Below are 21,640 nucleotides of genomic sequence, written 5' to 3'. Positions count from 1 at the left end.
TACAAGGCCCTATAGTGTGTTGGATCACCTCCACTGTTTACATTTTTCTGGAGGTATGGTTTCCAGAGCTGGATGCAGTACTTCAGGTGAGGTCTCGTGAATGACTATACAATAGCATAATCACTTCCTTTTTCTATTAGTTATACCTCTTCTTATGCACTCTAGCATTCCTCCAGCTCTGGCCACTGCTTTGTCACACTGTTTCACTACCTTGAAATCATTGAATATAATCACCCTGACATTTATGTCCTGTTCTGTGGACATCGGTATCTAACCCCAGCATTAGTTTTCTGCATCCCAAATGTGTAACACTTTAATATTGAACCTTACCTGTCTCATCACATTTCCTTAGATCACTTAGATACAGTCTACTCTCTCTGGCATGTCTGCTGTGTTACAGATCTTATTGCCATCTGCAAAAAGGCAGTGGTCTTCTCCTGACCCCTTTATGATTCAAAGCCATTTACTTGCTAATCCTACTATATAAATGAGCTGTGACTGACGTGTCGCGCATGCGCAGAACAGCGCACCTGTTCTGCGCATGCGTCACTTCACAGGTCTCTCCCGAGCCACCTAGCGATTCTCCTCTCTTCACTGCCCCCCACCCTCCAGCCACCTAGCGATTCTCCTCGCTCCCCTGATTACCTCCATCGAAGCGGCCGTGTCATTGAAAATCCTGCCAGTCTCCAGCCTTCCCTTCGAGTTCGTTCTCTCAGAGTCCCGCCTTCTGACGTCATTTCCTCTTTCCGCGAGGAGTTTGAAATGGCTTCCCTATGAAGAAAATTTAATAATTTGTGATTCTTATGCATGGATAGGGTATAAGAATGAGTGAAACAAAAACAAAAATCAATAGAGAACAGTTATTTATTCTTGCAAATAGGATCAAGTCATTTTTTTCGGTCAACATACAGTAAAGTTGGTTAGTGGTATAGCAAAGTCCTGTTAAAGGATTTGACAAGTTTCTGGAAGAAGGTCCATTAATAATTAGCCAGACAGACTTTGGGATTGTGGTGTCTTGCTTAGAGTAAGCAACGTAGATTGACATTCCCACCCCACCTCCAGTTAGAATTGGCAAGGCATTTGCAGATGATCTGTCCTCTATCATAAACAGAATGTAGAGCTTAGTGGACCATTGGTTTGCCATTCTTAAGATTGCTCCCCCCACCACCTAATGAAAGAGCCTTTTTTAAAAAAGAAAATTAGTTTAGTAGTAAGATATTGATTTAATCAGTAAACCTGATATTTGTGTGATTAATACTGTCACATCTTTGCAAAAAATCACATTGTTTAATTAAAGCTTTAAATAGTGTTATGAGGTACTAAACTATCTGCACCGTTCAATTAAATCTGCTTTCATACTTGCAGTTTCCTTCCTCCTTAACATTTGAATTGGGTTTTATCGTATTTTGCACTATGTCAAATCACTTAAAATCTTTTATTTCCAATTTCTGAAAAGCAGATGACAAGCATTTCAGAAATTTGTGTCTGCATCCATAAGATAAGCAATCTTATAGCACAGTTCAGATTCACTGTGGTGGAAATAGCAAATTGATTAATCTGAAAAATCCTCAGTGATACATTTTGCGTTCCTTCATTTTAATTTCCCTCAGAGATCCCAAAAAATAGAATGGCAAACAGTCTGTAATTTACAGAAGGAATAAAGATGATAAAGCAGACAAAGCAATAAAAAATGGAGACTTTATTAATGAAGAAATCAGTTAAAAAGTGTGCTCGACCCAGCAAGGGCTGCTTCAGGAGCAAATGTGTTGTTAAAATCAATATATAAATAACTAGTAAAAAAATATTTTAGGTATATTAAAAGTTAGAAGCTGGCAAAAGAATTGGTTGGACAGTTAGATGACCGAGGGGTAAAAGGGGCACTCAGGGAAGACAAAGCCATAGTGGAGAGATTAAACAAATTTTTTGCTTCGGTCTTCACCAAGGAAGATTGGGGAGAGATACTGGTGCCAGAAATGGTATTCAAAGCTGACAAGTCAGAGAAACTGAATGAAATCTCTGTAAACCTGGAGGATGTAATAGGGCAATTTAACAAATTGAAGAGTGCAAATCTCCTGGACTGGATGGTATTCATCCCAGAGTACTGATAGAATTGAAAAATAAACTTGCTGAACTATTGTTAGTAACATGTAATTTATCTTTAAAATCAAACGTGGTACCGGAAGATTGGAGGGTGGCCAGTGTAATGCAAATTTTTAAAAAAGGTTCCAGAGAAGATTCGGGAAATTATAGAAAGGTCAGCCTCACGGTGCCGGGTAAAATGGTAGACACTATTATAAAGAACAAAATTACAGAGCATATTCAAAAGTGTGGATTAATGAGACAAAAAGCCAAAATGGATTTAGTGAAGGGAAATCTTGCCTCACCAATCTATTACATTTCTTTGAAGGGGTGAACAAGCATGTGGATAAAGGTGAGCCAGTCGATATTGTGTATCTGGATTTTCAAAAGGCATTTGACAGAGTACCTCATGAGACTCCAGAGGAAATTGGAGAGTTATGGGATAGGAGGTAGTGTCCTATTGTGCATTAAAAACTGGTTAAAAGATAGAAAGCAGAGAGTAGGGTTAAATGGTCAGTATTCTCAATGGAGAAGGGTAGATAGTGGTGTTCCCCAGGGAGTCTGTGCTGGAGCTGCTGCTTTTTACCATATTTATAAATGATCTAGAGATTGGAGTAACTAGTGAGGTAATTAAATTTGCTGATGACACAAAGTTATTCAAAGTAGTTAAATTGCGGGAGGATTGTGAAAAATTACAAGAGGACCTTACGAGATTGGGAAACTGGGCATCCAAATGGCAGGTGATGTTTAATGTGAGCAAGTGCAAAGTGATGCATATGGGAAATAGGAACCCAAGCTATAGCTATGTAATGCAAGGTTCCACATTAGGAGTCACTGACCAGGAAAGGGATCTAGGCGTTATTGTTGTTAATATTGAAACCCTCTGCTCAGCTTGGAGAAAAGACAGCTGAGGGGAGATATGATAGAGGTGTATAAAATAATGAGTGGAGTGGAATGGGTAGACGTGAATCGCTTGTTTACTCTTTCCAAAAATACTAGGACTAGGGCCACTCAATGAAGCTATAAAGTAGTAAATTGAAAATAAATCAGAGAAAATATTTCTTCACTCAACTTGTAATTAAACGCTGGAATTCATTGCCAGAGAATGTAGTAAAAGAAGTTAGCTTAGCAGGGTTTAAAAAAGGTTTGGATGGCTTTCTAAAGGAAAAGTCTATAGACCATTAATAAAACGGACTTGGGGAAAATCCACTGCTTATTTCTAGGATAAGCAGCATAAAATGTATTGTACTGTTTTGGGAACTTGCCAGGTACTGGTGACCTGGATTGGACACTGTTGGAAGCAGGATGCTAGGTTTGATGGAGCTTCGGTCTGTCCTAGTATGGCAATACTTATGTACTTATGTAAATAGAAAACATAATGAATCAAATGATACTAAAACTTAATATGTATAAGGACATCATAATAAAAAATAATTAAATAACAGTGTAAATGCAGCATCAAGTAAAACATGCAAATTGAAATTTAAAAAATGTGTGTGTAAACCCAAGCTTCTTACACCCCTTATGGTGTGAGCATTTCACTTCACCATAGGCATTGCTGCAGAGAATGAAAGAATAAATATTAAAACAATTCTAAACCCTCAGTCTCTTCCAAAGATTCGGTGTAAAAGCATGCATAAAGCAGTTCCTTAAAAATAAGTTAATTCCACCCATATGCCTGGACCTCCAACCTCCAAGGGGGTCACTATACAGGCAGCATCTGGTGTGTGTAACTGGAGCTTCCCTTAAAACTGGAGGGTCAGCAGCCATGTTGTTCCCTATGATAGGTGGAATGCATGGGATTGTTTTTTTAGCATTTTTTAAAAACATTTTTGTAATTATTTAATGATTTGTATTCACTTTGGGATAGTTTTGAGAGGATTTTCTGATAGTCATCTGCTTTTTTGTAAAAAGACAGAGCTGATAGTTCTTGTCCAGCTGCTGAAGTTCAGGTCATGTGACCCACTACTGTTGTAAGGGATGCTCCAGTCACGCACATCAAATGATGTCTCTGGTGGTGTGAAATGCTCACTCCATAAGGGTATGTGTAAGTTTGTGTTTCCACATAAATTTTTGCTTTGACTCTGATATTCAATGATGTATGTATTTATTTATTTATTATGATGATCTTATACATGCTGTTTTAGTATTTGATTCATTGTTTTCTATTTGTTAGCATGATTTTGCGTTGTGATATGTCTTAATTGTATTTATATATCGGTTTTGTTTTAACATTTTGCCTTTGAAGCAGCCCTTAACAGGCGAAACATGGCTATGTTGAGCATACTGTTTTATTGATTTCTTCATTGTCTCCATTTTTTTTTTAATCACCATGTCTGCTCCATTGTCTTAATTCCTCCTCAAGAAAGATATAGGTGCTTTAGCTAATTGGAGTTCAGAACCAGTCAATATTTCAGGTGTAGGTATAGCTTTATCTGTTTTCTTACCCCCTATATGGCATCTTTGTTTTTTCCTTCCAGAAAATAAAGGCCGTTTCATCCACATTCCTAAGTAAAGCTGCAAATTTCTTGGAACTTTTTGCCAAACCATTGTAGTTTAGTTCTCCAATTTGTCTCAAAATAGGTAATGCCTATGTCTAGCCTCTCAGGGTCTTCTTCACTGCCAGGTTTAAAATAATAGATGAGATGTTCTAGGAGACTTCATAGAACTCCTTATCTAGATTTTTGACCCTGATTGGGACCCAGGAGTAGGAGGACTGTGATGAGTGCATTTCATCCTTGAGTAAGTTCTGAAGGAATTGTTGAATCCCTAGTTGTTACACAGAAGCTTGTGCTAAGTTAATGTTCAGAACTTGTTCAGATTCAATACTGGTAAGAAAATGTTACTATGATTGTGTTAAACAATAACTTTTAAATAGAGTTTTATCTTCTCTGAAAGAATTTTTTTTCCTGTTCGTTACAACAGGATTCTTCAATAATAAATTTCTCTTTATAAGAATTGTTATAAACTTAATTTGTTATAAACTGGGACTTTAATAAAAATAAAAGTAACATGACTAATCTGTTTGGTTCAACTTAGTTATTTTCTCATAGCAAATAAAGATCACATAAAGAGCAATAGCTTATTTGCGTTATTCATTGAAAATGTCCTCCCACAATTGGCTGAAATGCTGTTTTATTTTGTTGCAGGGAGTGTCTTGGAAAACATGAGGTGAGTCATAGGCCTGTGGCCGGTTGTGGGCAATATAAAATTAATCGTTTTCCTAAGAAAGATTATTAAGACAACCAAAAATATAAAAATGAATTTGTTGTAGCTTATTAATGTTGTATCTTATAGTGTTTAGTACAAATGGCCCAACTGAAAACAAGAATGTTGCGACCGGTTTGCAGGTTAGCTGGCTTGCATTTTTGATGTAATAAACTACAGTACGTTTTGTAACTGATTTTTAGGAACTTAAAGTAAATGCAGTTTTTCTGCTAGAGTTGAAAAAAGTAACCTAATACAAAACTGACTCCAGCTTATACACAATCATTCAAAATAGCTGCTGATATCTGTTTTTTGAAAATTGGAGAAAAGCCCTCAGAAACCAAAGGGAACACTGTCACAGTAACTGAATGTGTACAGCGTTTGATTTCGATCATTGGCATGAAAACTCCAATAACTTTTATGAGAACAAAAACATTTTTGTGATGCTTTTAAATTGTGATTAAAGTGCAGATTTGCAAATAACAAATAGACTTCTCACTAATTTGAAATGCTCAAGTTCGACAGGGCCACCGTTTCACCCATCAAAAAAAGGCTTCGTCAGGAACTGGTGCTAAATAGCAGTGCACGGTCTCTAGAGAAGTAAAAGTTAAAAGTATTTAGAATTCAACAACATTCAAATTGTAAAATCTGCCTTTTTTTGATGGGTGAAACGTGGCCCCGTTGAACTTGAGTCTGTGCTGGATAAGATGATAAGCTAAGTGCTTTCTCTATCAATATCAGTTATAAGCGAGATTTGATGAGAATAAGAGCATTTTGAATTAGTGAGAAGTTTGTTTATTCGTTATTTGCAAATCTGCACTTTAATCACAATTTAAAAGCATCACAAAAAAAATTTTTGTTCTCATAAGTTATTGGAGTTTTTATGCCCAGTGATCAAAATCAAACACTGTACACATTAAGTTACTGTGACAGTGTTTTAAATCAGAGACATTCCGCCTTTGGTTTCTGAGGGCTTTTCTCCAATTTTCAAAAAACAGATATCAGCTTTTTTTTTTGAATGATTGTGTATAAGCTGGAGTCAGTTTTGTATTTGTATTAGGTAACTAAAACTTCCATATCATCAAGCAGATCAATCCATAGACTGGTGGGTTGTGTCCATCTACCAGCAGGTGGAGATAGAGAGCAATCTTTTGCCTCTCTATATGTGGTCATGTGCTACCAAGAAATCCCCAGTATTCTCTCTATCTGGTCCAGGTAGCGGCTGTAGCTTGCTTCAGGAGTCGCCTGAAGGGTGCTTCCCTGGCTTCTCAGCCAGATGTGGTGCGTTTTCTCAAAGGGGTTAATCACCCACGCCCTCCTCTGCACTCGATAGTGCCTACGTGGAATCTCAATCTGGTGCTACTGGCCTTGCAGAAGCCGCCCTTTGAGCCATTATCGCGGCTGTCTCTGAAGGACCTGACGTTGAAAGCAGTTTTTTTGGGTGGCAATCGCTTCTGCCAGGAGGATTTCCGAGCTCCAGGCGCGCTCGTGTAGAGAGCCATTCCTGCGGTTCACGGAGGCAGGAGTGTCTATTCGCCCAGTGCCTTCCTTCCTGCCCAAGATGGTTTCTCGCTTCCATGTGAATCAGCAGCTTTGTCTACCCTCCTTCTGTAGGGAGGATTATCCAGAGTAGTATCGTGCTCTCAGATGCCTGGATGTTAGACGAGTTATCATCAGATACTTGGAAGTGACCAACGATTTCCGGAAGTCGGATCACCTGTTTGTGCTGTTCGCGGGCTCCCGTAGGGGTCTGCAGGCATCTAAACCTACCGTGGCACGTTGGGTCAAGGAAACGATTGCGGCGGCTTGTGTGGCCGCAGGGAAGGTGCCGCCTATCCAGCTGAAGGCTCATTCTACTAGAGCACAGGTGGCTTCAATGGCAGAGTCCAGATCCGTTTCCTTGGAGGAGATTTGCAGATCGGCGACTTGGGCGTCGGCTCATACCTTCTCACGGCATTATCACTTGGACGTGACAGCCCGGGCCAAAGCCCAGTTTGGAGCTTCAGTGTTGCGTTCTGGGATTTCCATGTCCCGCCCTGGGTGAGTACTGCTTGGGTACTACTTACTACTACTACTTAACATTTCTAGAGCGCTGCCAGGGTTGCGCAGCGCTGTACAATTTTAACACAGAAGGACAATCCCTGCTCAAAGAGCTTACAATCTAATGGGTACATCCCACCAGTCTATGGATTGATCTGCTTGATGATATGGAAGGTAAAATTATGTATCATACCTGATAATTTTCTTTCCATTAATCATAGCAGATCAATCCATAGTCCCTCCCAGATATCTGTACTGTTTGTTCTAGTTCAGTTATATTTTAGGTTCAAGTTTAGACTTCAGTTCCTGTTCAGGAGGACTTCGAATTCAAGTTCTTCCACTTGGATTTCCCAGGAGTTGGGACGACTTTGTGTTACAGAGAGTTGCTGCTGCTTTCCCCCTGTTTCGACGGTGGTTGGATTCATAACAAAATTATGCCAGTGCTCCCTCCCGCTTTCTGCGGCAGTAGGGTAGCTTTGTTTCCCTCTCGCTTTGGCGGTGATGGGTTAAGCCAGCTCCTCCCGCGGTTGCGGTAGCAGGACATGCCAGTTCCCCCCCTCGTCGGCGGGTGTGGGTGCCCCCCCCCCCCACTTCGGTGGTGGTTGGGTGGCGGAGTGTCCCTTTGTGGGTGTAATTCTCTATGTTTGGTGATTCCTGCGGATGGAGCTTTGATATCGACTATACTGAGGATTTCCTGGTAGCACATGACCACATGTAGAGAGGCAAAAGATTGCTCTCTATCTCCACCTGCTGGTAGATGGACACAACCCACCAGTCTATGGATTGAACTGCTATGATTAATGGAAAGAAAATTATCAGGTATGATGCATAATTTTACCATATCAGTGTTGTAGAGCACAATTTTCTCTTTCAGATGATACTGTTTACAAGCTGATTCAGGCAGACTCTTTTTTTTTAAATAATTGGCTTTGAACTTTGGTACATTTGCGCTGACAGTGCCAACTTTGAAGAGATCTTGCAGGGCGGTTATAGATGCTGGTTAGTTGCAAATCTGGCAGTATTATGTCCAGCACAAGCATAATGCTTGTTCAAAATTTCAAGTCTGTATCTTTGTTTGCATGGAAGTTGTTGTGGTCTGAATATTGGTCCAAATATGTTCTGATGAGTCGCGACCAATTTTGATGCACACTTTGAGTCAACTTGTTTGACTGGATTTTGCATCCATAATGTTAAAATGTATTTCATCGGAATTAACATCAAAAACTGAACAGGATTTGAATATTTTAGCCATTCTTATAAATGTGTTTGGATTTTATTAGACCCCAAAAATGGCATTTTGGTAAATGTCGCGCGCTCATGGACTGACAACCTTCCAGAAAAGGGGGTCTAGATCTGCAACTATTGCAGTTAGAGACCTCAAATTTTGGGAACCTTCTTTTAACACCTGACTCGTGCAACAGATAAAATTTGAACAAAATTGGAGAATATGATGGTGGGAACTTTTTTTAATTTTAGACCACTTGGCATGGAATGACCCATCTTCTATACAGGAAGAGCTTGCCAAACTAAAAGTGGACAGAACGATGGGGCCAGATGGGATACACCTGAGGGTGCTTAAGGAACTCGGAGAAGTTCTGTTGGCTCCGCTGATGGACCTCTTCAATGCTTCCTTAGAAACTGGAGTGGTCCCGGTGGACTGGAGAAGGGCGGATGTGGTTCCTTTGCACAAGAGTGGAAGTAAGGAGGAGTTTGGAAATTACAGACCTGTCAGTCTGACCTTGGTGGTGAGTAAGCTAATGGAAACGCTTCTAAAGAGGAGGATTGTGAGATTTCTTGAGCTAAATGGAATGCAAGACCCAAGACAGCATGGCTTCACTAGTGGCAGGTCGTGTCAGACGAATCTGTCTTCTTCGACTGGGTGACCAACCAGTTGGATGTGGGAGGGGCACTTGATGTGGTATACTTGGATCTCAGCAAAGCCTTTGACACGGTTCCACACAGGCGACTGATAAATAAATAAAGTGCCCTCGGTATGGGACCTAGAGTAACGGATTGGGTTGAAAATTGGTTCAATGGTAGGAGACAGAGGGTAGTGGTAAATGGAGCTTGCTCTGAAGAAAAGGATGTCGTCAATGGCGTACCGCAGGGATCGGTCCTAGGGCCGTCTCTTTTTAACATTTTTGTGAGCGATACTGTGGAAGGGCTGTCTGGTAAGGTTTGTCTCTTTGCGGATGATACTAAACTCTGCAACAGGGTGGACACCCTGGAGGGTGTGAATGACATGAGGAAGGACCTAGTGAAGCTAGAGGAATGGACTGATATTTGGCAACTAAGGTTTAATCCCAAAAAATGCAGGGTCATGCACTTGAGTCGCAAGAATCCGAGGGAATGGTACAGTATAGGGGGTGAAGTGTTTGTGTGCGATGGAAGAGTGGGACTTGGGGGTGATTGTGTCTGATGACCTTAAAGCTTCCAAACAGGTAGAAAAAGCGACGGTCAAAGCCAGAAGGATGCTTGGGTGCATAAAGAGCGCCATGACCAGCAGGAAAAAGGAGGTGATAGTGCCGTTGTACAAGTCTCTAGTGAGGCCCCATTTGGAGTACTGCATGCAGTTCTGGAGACCGCACTTACAGAAAGATATAAACAGGATGGAGTTGGTCCAGACGGCGGCTACAAAATTAGTAAGCGGTCTTGAACGCAAAAATTATAGGGACAGGCTTATGAACCTCAACATTTATATGCTGGAAGAGAGGAGGGAGAGAGGAGACATGATAAAGACGTTTAAATATCTCAAGGGCATTTATGTACAGGAAGAGAGCCTTTTTCAAATGAAGGAGAGCTCTGGAATGAGGGAGCATATGAGAAAGTTAAAAGGGAATAGGCTTAGGCATAATCTAAGGAAGTACTATTTCACAGAAAGGGTGATGGAGGCGTGGAATGGCCTCCTGGTAGAGGTTTTGGAGTCGAGGACTGTTCCAGCATTTAAAAAGGCATGGGATAAGCACGTGGGATCGCTTAGGAACAGGAAGAATTAGGGTTTACAGAGGATGGGCAGGCTGGATGGGTCATATGGCCTTTATCTGCCGTCATGTTTCTATTTTTGAATTCCGTTTCTGTTTTCATCTCCACCACTTCTCATGGGAGGGCATGTCAGGTATCTACCGCCCTCGCCTTGAAAAAGTACTTCCTGACATTATTCCTGAGTCACTCCCTCCCCCCTCTCAATTGATGCCATCTAATTCTACCACCTTCTCATCTCTGGAAAAGGTTTGTTTGTAGATTAATATATTTCAAATCTTTGTATCATATCACCCCTGTCTCGCCTTTCCTCCAGGACATACATTTTCAGTTTCTTAAGTCTGTCCTTGTACGTTTTCTGACGCAAGCCCTATATCATTTTCGTTGCTTTTCTCTGAACTGTTTCAAGTTTTGTTTTTAAAGTCCTTAGCAAGATATGGCCTCCAAAACTGAACACAATACTACAAGTGGAGCCTCACCAACTTGCGTCAACACCTCATTTCTTCTGCTGGTTATACCCTTTTCTGTGCAGCCTAGCATCTTGTTGGCCCTGTTGGTCTTGTCACTTTGAGATCCTCAGACACCAGGGTCCCTCTCCTGAGCTTTGCTTATCAATCTCTCTCCTCCTATCTGGTACATCTCCTTTGGATTTCTGCACCTCAAGTTTATCACTCTTATTAGCATAAAATTTTAACTGTCAAGACCTTTGACCAATTGAGATTTGTTCTCATGGTATCTACTCCCTCTGGGGTATCCACACTATTGGCTATCTTTGCGTCATCTGCAAAAATGCAAACTTTTCTTTCTAACCCATCAGCAAGGTCTTTCGCAAATATATTAAACAGAATCGGCCCTAGTACCAATCCCTGAGGCATTCCACTTCTCAACTTCCTTCTGAGCGGATTCTATTTACCACCATCCTCTGTCGCCTGTTGGTCAACCAGTTTCCAATCCATTTCACCACTTTGAGCCCTCTCAGCTTATTCAAGAGTCTTCTGTGAGGAATCCTATCAAAGGCTTTGCCAAAGTTCAAGTAGATTACATCTAGCTCATGTTCTTTATTCATTTCTTTGGTCACCCAGTCAAAAAAATCAATTAGATTTGTTTGGCAGGATTTTGCTTTGGTAAAGCCATGTTGCCTCGGATCACTCAGTCTGTTGGATTCTAGAAAGTTAACTATCTTTTCCTTCAGCAGCGACACCATTATTTTTTCCTACCACCGATGTGAAGCTTACCGGCCTGTAGTTTCTCACTTCTCTGACCCTGCTTTAGTAATGAGAGACCACATCCGCTAGTCTCCCAATCCCATGGAACCTTTTCTGTCTCTAAAGACCTCTTAAATAAATCCTTAAGAGGTCCTGCCAAGATTTCTCTAAGCCCCCGCAGTATCCTGGGATGTATCCCATCCGGCCCCATAGCTTTGTCCACTTCCAGATTTTCAAGTTGTTTATAAACGCTTTTTCTTCCGTGAAGGGTGCAGTATCCACTCCATTCCCAGATACATCCTCATCAGCCAACCGCGGTCCTTCTCTACGATTTTCTTCAATGTAAACTGAAGAGAAGCATTTGTTTAGCATGTTTGCCTTATCCTCACCAATCTCCACATAGCCATTCTCAGCATCTTTCAGTCTTCCAATACCATTCCTAGCTTACCTCCTTTCCCCAGTGTGTCTGAAAAAGGTCCTATCATCTCTCATGACATCTTTAGCCATTTTTTCTTACACGTGTGCTTGCGCTAGCTGTTTTTCCCTCTTTGCTTCTCTGAGTTTAATCTGGTAATCTTTTCCATGATCCTCTTAAGTTCTTCGGTATTTCTTGAACACAGCCTCTTTTTGCCCCTATTTTTTCGGCCACTTCTTTGGAGAACCATATAGACTTCCTGTTTCTCTTGATTTTGTTAACTTTCCTAATATAAAGATCTGTTGACATATTTATAGCAGCTTTCAGCTCTAGGCCACTGGACTTCCACTTCTTCTCTGCCTGCCCGTGCCATCAGCTTCTTCAGGTATTCCCCCATTTTACCAAAATCAGCATGTCTAAGATCTAGTACTTTTACTTTTGTGCATCTGCCGTCCACTTTTGCTCTTATCTCAAACCATATTGTGTGATCACTATGCCTAGGTGGGCACCCACCTGGATGTTGGAAACACTTCCTCCATTTGTGAGCACTATATCCAGCATCGAACCTTCCCTTATGGATTCTGTCACCATTTGTCTGCACAAAGCACTTTGACAGGCATCTACAATCTCTCTGCTTCTTTCTGATTCTGCTGACAGGATGTTCCAGTCCACATCAGGCAAGTTTAAATCTCCCAGCTACAGCTCCTCCTCTTTCATTCCAAGCTTGTTCAGTTTCTCCATTTGTGCCAGAGGTCTGTAGATAACACATGTGTGGATACAGGTTCCATTTTCTCTTTCCAGGATGATCCATATAACTTCATCCTTTCACCAGCTTCCCTGCTTTTCAGTTGCTCTGATATTATTTTTCACATACAGTGCCACTCCTCTACCTCTTTGGCTCTTCCTAAAAACATTATAGCCTGGTATGGTCGCATCCCATTCATGGGAGTCGTTGAACCATGTCTCAGTAATAGCAACAGTATTCAAGACTCCAGCCATCATCAGGGCTTACAAATCTTAAACATTTTTATTTATTTATAGCATTTATATCCCACATTTTCCCGCCCGCAGGCAGGCCCAATATGGCTTACAACAGCAAAGGGCTGAAAAGGCATACATTAATTTGGCATAAACAATCAAGTACATGGAAGTAGGATTGATCAGTAAGTAATTACAGAGAAGGGGAAGGGTAAGAAAGTGGAGGATGTCATTAAGACAGGTACAGTTCAACAGTTAGGGATGCAACGGCGGGACTTTAGCGTAAGCTATTCCAAATAAGGTGGTCTTGAGTGCTTTTCTGAAGGTCAGATGATCGGGAGTAGTTTTTACAGATTTAGGTAATCCAAAACTAGGAGCATTTCTCATTGCTTTCCATGTGTTAAGATAGTTTAGATAGTTTTCTATATTAACATTACTGTCTCCTCTGCCATCATGTTTTTCCGGGGAGGTGACGTTCTGGATTTTCTTGCTTCCTTTTGCCATCCCCACACTCTAGTTTAAATGTCTACAAACATACTGTCTGAATTTCTTGCTAAGAATCTTTTTTCCTATCACAGAAAGATGTATTCCATCATTACACTACTGCCTGTTATTTTTCAATGTACTGCCTCATGTATCTAGCCAAAGATATAGCGTGCTATCACAGTTATGTCTTAAGAGGTGATCTTTTTTGCTGCATGGAAGCAGGATCACTTAACATGGGAAACATAAGAAATATCTCTTTTTGCAGATGTCTCCCCAATAATATGCAAATGGCACGAAATGAGGGACGTCACAGAGAATCTTAGAACTGATTAAGTGAGATAGCGCTGTTTTTCTTTTGGACTACAATTCACAGTGTACAAAGTCTCATCCAGGGAATCTGCACTGCCAGTGTTAAGATCACTTGGATGGTGGGCTGTAGAAGAGGCACCTGAAGTACACCAACCTAAACCATCCATCCCACAAAAATGGCAGCGAGTTTCATCTGGCAAAAGCAGGCTCCAATCACAACAGAGAAATTGGGCATGGAGCATCAAGTTATATTACTAAGTGCTATATGCTTTGGCACTCTCTGTTGAGTTTAGCACGTTGAGAGTTTTACTGTGGGTCCTGTTTATCTTGATAATAAGTTAATTTGTCCATTCTAGGTTCGATTTTGATGTTTGCACAATTCTATAATGGCCACTTGGTTTTGGGATCAGCTTACTTCCCTGATCATGGCACCATATTAGGGGAGTGGCCAGGGTCGCAAGGTTTTTCCTCCTCACCAAACTCCTCATTACTTTGGCATGGGGGTTGGGGAAAGGGAGGATGGGGGATTTGGGGATGGGGAAAGCGAGGGGGGGAGGCTATAGTGGGATTGCAGTGTGAATTTATTTCTAGTGGTGTATCTATGTTTATGACTAGCAATAAGATTTGTATACTTTCTCCTCTATTATTATGGCTAATAGTAAGGTTGTCACTATTCTCCCTTTAAGTTTAAATGCCTACTACAGAAGGCCAATAGGCTTGAGGCTTCTGTGTATCTGGTTCAGGAGGTGCATCTTAGAAGGCGAGATAAGAGATAACTTGGCTTTAAAGCTTTCCCAATTTGTAGATTTGTTTCTCATCCATCTAAAAAAGTAGCTGGGGTTGGTATACTGTTTGGTACACTGTTCCACGGTATGTTAAAGATGTTATTTCAGTATATCAGCCTTTATGGACATTGAGGTCAGAGCATGCGATGTTGCTGGTAACTAGAGATTTGCGTTCTGTGAAATATGCATGTACTCGAAAGGCAGCATTTTCTATTGCTGAACTGCAGATTTGGAATGCTTTACCTAGGGCTTTAAGACAGTGTAGTAGTAGTATGGCATTATTTCAAAAATTATTAAAGACACAAATGTTTGTGCAGACATGGGGCTGATTTGTTAGCTTGTTTGATGCCAGATGAGGTTTATCTGTTGAAGTTTATTATGAATGTTTTATTGTAATCCACTTAGTTGTGTCAGCAGAGACTCTTCCAGATAGGACCTGGCTATAATTTTCCTTTTATAGTTAGTCATCTTGTCTTTTTTTTTTTGTATAGTTCATTTGATCTACCAGACAGCTATAACACTATTTTCCATTTGATGCTTGCTTGCTTATTTATTGGGATTTATTAACCGCCTTTATAAAGAGATTCACCCAAGGCGATGTACAGCAGGTACAGTTTAACAAAAACAATTTTGTTAACAGCATAACAATAGTAAAATATCCAAGAATAAACAAATACAATAAATAAGGTAAACTTGAAAACAGCAAATTGAAACCTAATAATAGAACTACTGTGAAACAGTATCAAAAATATACACATTTAGAACAAGGCTTCCGAAACCTGTTCTGAATGTAAAATATAGCCAGTTAGAATTTCCAGATATCCACACTGAATATGCATTATGTCTATTTGCATGCACTGGAGACTTGGTTATATGCAAACCTGTCTCTGAAAACCCAACTAACTGTGAAATCCCCAGGTCACGTCTGGAAACTCCTGGCTTAGAAGGAAGAAATATTTTTCTTTCACTCCTCGGATATAAATTGCACACTGTCCCTGTTGACTAAAAAAAAAAATGTATTGTGAATGTTAGGTTTATTTGAGGCTTATCAAAAAAAGACAAATTTATTGAACAAGTTTTTTTAATGATTTGAGTTGGCAGAGATTTTTCAAGAATTACCAGCAAAATATTTTCTGATTTGCTATCATTCATTTTCCTTTGAGTTTTCAGGTCAGTCCGATACCTTGCCATGCTGTTGGTCCTTACTCATGTGGAAGATCATGCAAACGGCTCCTCAAATGTGGCAATCACACTTGTGTAAACAAATGTCATGAAGTCACAGAAGCTAGTGGCAAGCTAGAGGTAAGGTTTTGTTTTTGTTTAATTTTGTTTCCTAAGAGATTTCTTTTTGGCATGTATGTGATGCGAGATATTCCATTACTGTATAAAATACATCAAGATCTAATCCGTTATTTTAGATTCTTACCACTCTACCCCACCCCATCTTTTCTTTTCTTTTTTTGTATAGCTTAATTATCTATTTTATTTTAATATGCAACAGCAGACTTCTTAAACATATCATCTTTCCACATATCCCACTCATTCACACTCTCTCTCCATTTTTCCAGAATTCTTAACTAAAATCCCCTATAATCCAAAATGTTATTTAACCTAAGAAGTCCAATAACATTTCTTTTGCTATGTTGTCTCTTATGGTAGAATAGTTCTTTTGTTCCCAGCCCTTGAATGGTACAATCAAAACTCTCCATTCTATCTTAAGGCAAAGCAGTTAACCTGCCCAGAAAGTAGGTATCAGGCAGTCCAAAGAAGCAGAATACATGCTTGGTGTCGAAGAAACATTAATTCAATAAAAAGGTCTCACAAGTGCCTGGCAAAGGGCTGCATTAGAGGTGACTAAATATAACTATAAATAAAATTAACATATAAACTATTATAAAAACCAGTATCAAAAAGCAATGTAAAAGTGTGAAAGGACTACTCACAAAGACTAGTAGTTCACACACAAGCAGTGATGATCTAAAATGAGCACTGAATAATCTAAAAATGGTCACTCCAAAAAGCTACAAAACTTATGAGCATATAATCATTGGTATAAAACAAACATCATTAGTTAAGACAGCCACATATTACTAGGGTTACTACATGTCCGGGTTTACCCGAACATGTCCTCTTTTTGAGGGCACTGTGGGACATTAGGCAGATTTTTCCAGCCTGCCCATTTGTGTGGGTTTGCAGGTTGGCTGGTGGCCCTCGGGGTGCCCTCCCCTCATGTACCGTTGTTGTGCCCTGGTGGTCTAGTGGCCTCTTCAGGGCAGGAAAGAACCCCACTCTTTCCTATGTGACGCTGCTGCTCGCTGCCAGCGCCACTTCAAAATGCTGCCAAGACTTCAAGTGGTGGCCTCGTTAGACTTTAGGAGTGGAGGAGTAGCCTAGTGGTTAGTGCAGATGACTTTGATCCTGGAGAACTGGGTTCAATTTCCACTGCAACTTCTTGTGAGTCTGGGCAAGTCACTTAACCCTCCATTGCTACAGGTACAAGTAAGTACCTGTATCTACTATGTAAACCGCTTTGAATGTTGTTGTAAAAACCACAGAAAGTTGGTATATCAAGTCCCGTTTCCATTCCGCAACTCTTATTGCAAGACTGGTCCCATGGCAACAGGAGATGACGTTTTATTAAGATGTTTCCTGCTGCCTGAGGAGCGGCGGCGGTGGCTTGTCGATGCTGTTACCATGCAATTCAGGACTTTCAGAGAGTAAAGCCGAGAGGTGGGACTAGGGTTATGTCTTAAAATCTCCTGCTCTAAGATCAGGCCCCCTTGGCACATATACCAACACACAACATGCACACCATGAGCCATGTTCTGCATGCTTTTCTAGAAACCGTTACTCACTAAACAGGAAAAAATTAGTAAATAACATTTTTCTGTGCCAGTCTGTTTTGTGGTTAGAATTTGCTAAATAAATAACATTAAAATTGCCCTAATATATATTTTTTTCATTTTATTTATTGGTAAAGACTAAACAAAATACTTGACCTATCAAGGCTTATTCTTTATCCAGAGAGCTTTTTGTTCTTTTGTTTTGTAAAAATTGCTGTTTTTACCTTTAATTCTAAAGCAGTAATAACCTGGCTGTTTGCCAAAATTCTTGGCTTTGACATCTTCATTTCTTGTCTGTAATACTGTAGTTTCTGTTTGAGAAAAGCTGTTAATGAAAATGGAATACTGTGAATCCAGTCAGTGGCAAAGTGTTTCTCATCTTATTTTAATACAATCCATGCTTTTAGTTCATATTTGAGCTCTATTCAGAATCTTTAAAGAGAGGAGAGCTACAACAAAATGTATGTATCGGTGTTAATTTGAGACTGCTGCTTTTGTTCTATAGCCTTCATGTGCAGTCCAAGATGGTAGAACAGTGTATGATAACTTGTCATGAAATACTTTAATTTTCTATTACTTCTTGAATCTGTTGTGAAGTTTATGGAAAAACCTGAAATGTTGGCAGATTTATTGTGGTGAAACTATGAATTCCCCAGTTAATTGATAATGCTTTCTCTGGAAAAGTTGATTTCAAATACATGCTAAAGCTGTTTGAGGGCTCTAAATGTCTTTTTTTTTTTAAACATCCTGTGTCTCAGCTGGTTGAATTTTTTGTTAATAAAGCTTAGCATTCCATTTGATTTATAACTTTACACTAAGTTCTTTTACTCTTGTTTACTAGTGTGGACCAGAATGTTCAGCATGTGAGGAAGTGTGCAGCAAGCCACGCTCTTCTGGTTGTCCTCACCCATGCCTCCTACCCTGCCACCCTGGGGAATGCCCTACATGTGTTCAGATGATCAGAATAAAATGTCACTGCAAGATCACGAATCTCTATGTCGAGTGCAAGTATGTGGACTCTCTTTCTTCTGTGTTTGTGCAGCGCTGCGTACGCTTTGTAGCGCTATAAAAATGCTAAATAGTAGTAGTAGTAGTAGAATTAATGAGACAAAGCCAACATGGATTTAGTGAAGGAAAATCTTGCCCCACAAATCTAGTACATTTCCTTGAAGGGGTGAACAAACATGTGGGACACTGTCGTACCAGAGTACAAATTATATCGTAGTGATAGGGTGGATCAAATTGGTGGAGGGGTAGCATTGTATGTTAAGGAGGGCCTTGAATCAAATAGATCGAAAATTCTGCAGGACACAAAACACATCTTGGAGTCTCTATGAATTGAAATTCCATGTATAAAGGGGAAAAGGATATAGATAGGAGTGTACTGCTGTTCAACTGGCCAGGATGGACAGGTGTAATATTATCAGAAATTAGGGAGGCTAACAAATTGGGCAACACAATAATAATGGGTGATCTGAATTACCCCAATATTGACTGGGTAAATGTAACTTCAGGGCATGCTAGGGAGGTAAAATTCCTTGAAGAAATCAAGGACTGCTTTATGTAGCAGCTGGTACAGGAGCCAACATGAGGAAAAAGTCTAAACCTAGTTCTTAGTGGAGCACATATTCTGGTGCAGTAGGTAATGGTGCTGGGGCATCTTGATAACAGTGATCATAATATGATCAGATTTGATATCAGCTTTGGAGTAAGTACACACAGGAAATCCAATACGTTAGCATTTAACTTTCAAAAAGGAGACTATGATAAAGTGAGAAGAACAGTGAAAAAAAAAACTTAGAGGAGCAGCTGCGTAGGTAAAACATTTACTTCAGGCATGGATGCTGTTCAAAAGTACTATTCTGGAAGCGCAGGCCAAATATATTCCATGTATTATAAAAGTAGGAAGGAAGGCCACGCTACAGCCGGCATAGTTAAAAAGTGAAGTGAAGGAAGCTATTAGAGTTAAAAGAAAATCCTTCAGAAAATGGAAGAAGGATCCGACTGAAAATAATAAGAAGCAGCATAAGGAATGGCAAGTCAAATGCAAAGCACTGATAAGGAAAGGAAAGAGGGACTTTGAAAAAAAGATTGTGTTGGAGGCAAAAACACATATTAAAAATTTTTAGGTATATTAAAAGCAGGAAGCCAGCAAAAACATCTGTTGGACCGCTAGATGACCGAGGGATAGAAGGGGCACTCAGGGAAGACAAAACCATTGTGGAGAGATTAAATGAACTCTTTGCTTCGGTTTTCAACAAGGAAGATTTGGGAGAGATACCTGTGCCAGAATTGTTATCAAAGCTGATGAGTCAGAGAAACTAAATGAAATCTCTATAAACCTGTAGGATGTAATGGCGCAATTTAACAAATTGAAGAATAGCAAATATCTTGGACCGGATGGTATTCAACCCAGAGTACTGATGGAATTGAAAAATTAACTTACAGAACTGTTGTTAGTAATATGTAATTTATCTTTAAAATCAAGAGTGGTACCGGATGATTGGAGGGTGGCCAATGTAACGCCGACGTAAAGATTGCAGAGGTGATCTGGAAAATTATAGACTGTGAGCCTGACCTCAGTGCCAGGCAAAATGGTATCTGTTATAAAGAAGAAAATTACAGAGCATATTCAAAAATATGGATTAATGAGACAAAGGCAACATGGATTTAGTGAAGAGAAATCTTGCCTCACCAATTTCTTTGAAGGTGTGAACAAACATGTTGATAAAGGTGAGCCGCTCGATATTGTGTATCTGGATTTTCAAAAGGTGTTTGACAAAGTGCTTCATGAAAGACTCCAGAGGAAATTGAAGAGTCATGGGATAAGAGTTAGTGTTCTATTGTGGATTAAAAACTGGTTAAAGGATAGAAAACAGAGTAGGGTTAAATGGTCAGTATTCTTAATGGAGAAGGGTAGATAGTAGGGTTCCCCAGGGGTCTGTGCTGGAACCGTTGCTTTTTAATATATTTAATATATTTATAAATGATCTAGAGATGGGAGTAACTAGTGAGGTAATTACATTTGCTGACAACAGAAAGTTATTCAAATTTGTTACATCGCAAGAAGATTGTGAAAAATTAAGAGGACCTTATGAGACAGGAAGACTGGGCATCCACGTGGCAGATGACGTTTAATGTGAGCAAATGCAAAAATTATGCATGTGGGAAAGAGGAACCCGAACTATAGCTACATAATGCAAGGTTCCACATTAGGAGTCCCTGACCAGGAAAGGGATCTAGGCGTCAATGTTGATACGTTGAAACCTTCCGCTCAGTGTGCGGTGGAAGCTAAGAAAGCAAATAGAATGTTAGCTATTATTAGGAAAGGATTAGAAAACAAAAATGAGGACTTTTAAATGTCTTTGTATTGCTTCCTGGTGCAACCTTACCTCAAATATTGTGTTCAGTTCTGGTCACCACATCTCAAAAAATATATAGTGGAATTAGAAAAGGTATAGAGGAGGGCAACGAAAATGATAAAGGGGAAAGGACAACTTCCCTATGCTAGTGCTCTTCAGCTTGGAGTAAATACAGCTGAGGGGAAGATGTGTTAGAGATCTATAAAATAGTGAATGAATTGGAACTAGTAGACTTGAATCACTTGTTTATTCTTTCCAAAAATATTAGGTCTAGTGGGCATGCAATGAAGCTACAAGGTAGTAAATTTAAAATGAATTGGAGAAACTATTTCTTCACTCAACATGTAATTAAACTCTGGAATTTGTTGCCAGAGAATGTAGTAAAAGCAGTTAGCTTAATGGGGTTTAAAAAATGTTTGAATAGCTTCCTAAATAAAAGTCCATAGACCATTATTAAAGTGGACGGGGAAAAATTCACTGCTTATTTCTAGGATAATCAGCATAAAATGTATTGTACTGTTTTAGGATCTTGCCAGGTAATTGTGACCTGGATTGGCCACTGTTTGAAATAGGATGCTGGGCTTGATGGACCCTGAGATGACGGGAGGATTTGACATTGTCCTCGGCACCAAGGAGCCTCGACGACCTGTTTCAGGCAAAGGCCAAGAAACATCGGCATCGATCCCCCTCGATGTACGGTGATGGGAGCTCTAGGGCACCGTGGGATTCGGAACCTGAGAAGCATCAGCTCTAGGCGGACAGCTCCCCCTCCATACAAGAGTTGCCAGTGCAGAGATCTCCATGTAGCCAGGATGTCCTTCCACTTCGACTCCAGCAGTTCTACAGCCTGTCTCTGAGCCGATCCCCAGCCTTTCCCGGTGTCTCCCCTCAGTGAACACGTCCGGGCCTTGCTGCCTGAGTTTCTGGCTGGCTTTATTCACCAGAGTGCATC

The 21,640-nt window shown here is 40.2% G+C and overlaps 1 protein-coding gene across 1 annotated transcript in view; it reads left to right on the top strand.

The window, feature by feature from the left end:
• NFXL1 (nuclear transcription factor, X-box binding like 1) overlaps nt 1-21,640 on the top strand; it is a 259,254-nt gene that overhangs the window by 160,630 nt on the left and 76,984 nt on the right. Inside the window, 3 exon segments of the mRNA XM_030191351.1 lie at nt 5,229-5,250; nt 15,654-15,785; nt 18,168-18,334. Coding sequence (XP_030047211.1) covers nt 5,229-5,250; nt 15,654-15,785; nt 18,168-18,334 — 321 coding nt within the window.

Source organism: Microcaecilia unicolor, chromosome 2, assembly GCF_901765095.1.
Source record: "Microcaecilia unicolor chromosome 2, aMicUni1.1, whole genome shotgun sequence".
NCBI classification, from domain to species: domain Eukaryota; kingdom Metazoa; phylum Chordata; class Amphibia; order Gymnophiona; family Siphonopidae; genus Microcaecilia; species Microcaecilia unicolor.
This window is presented reverse-complemented; position numbering and strand designations above follow the sequence as displayed.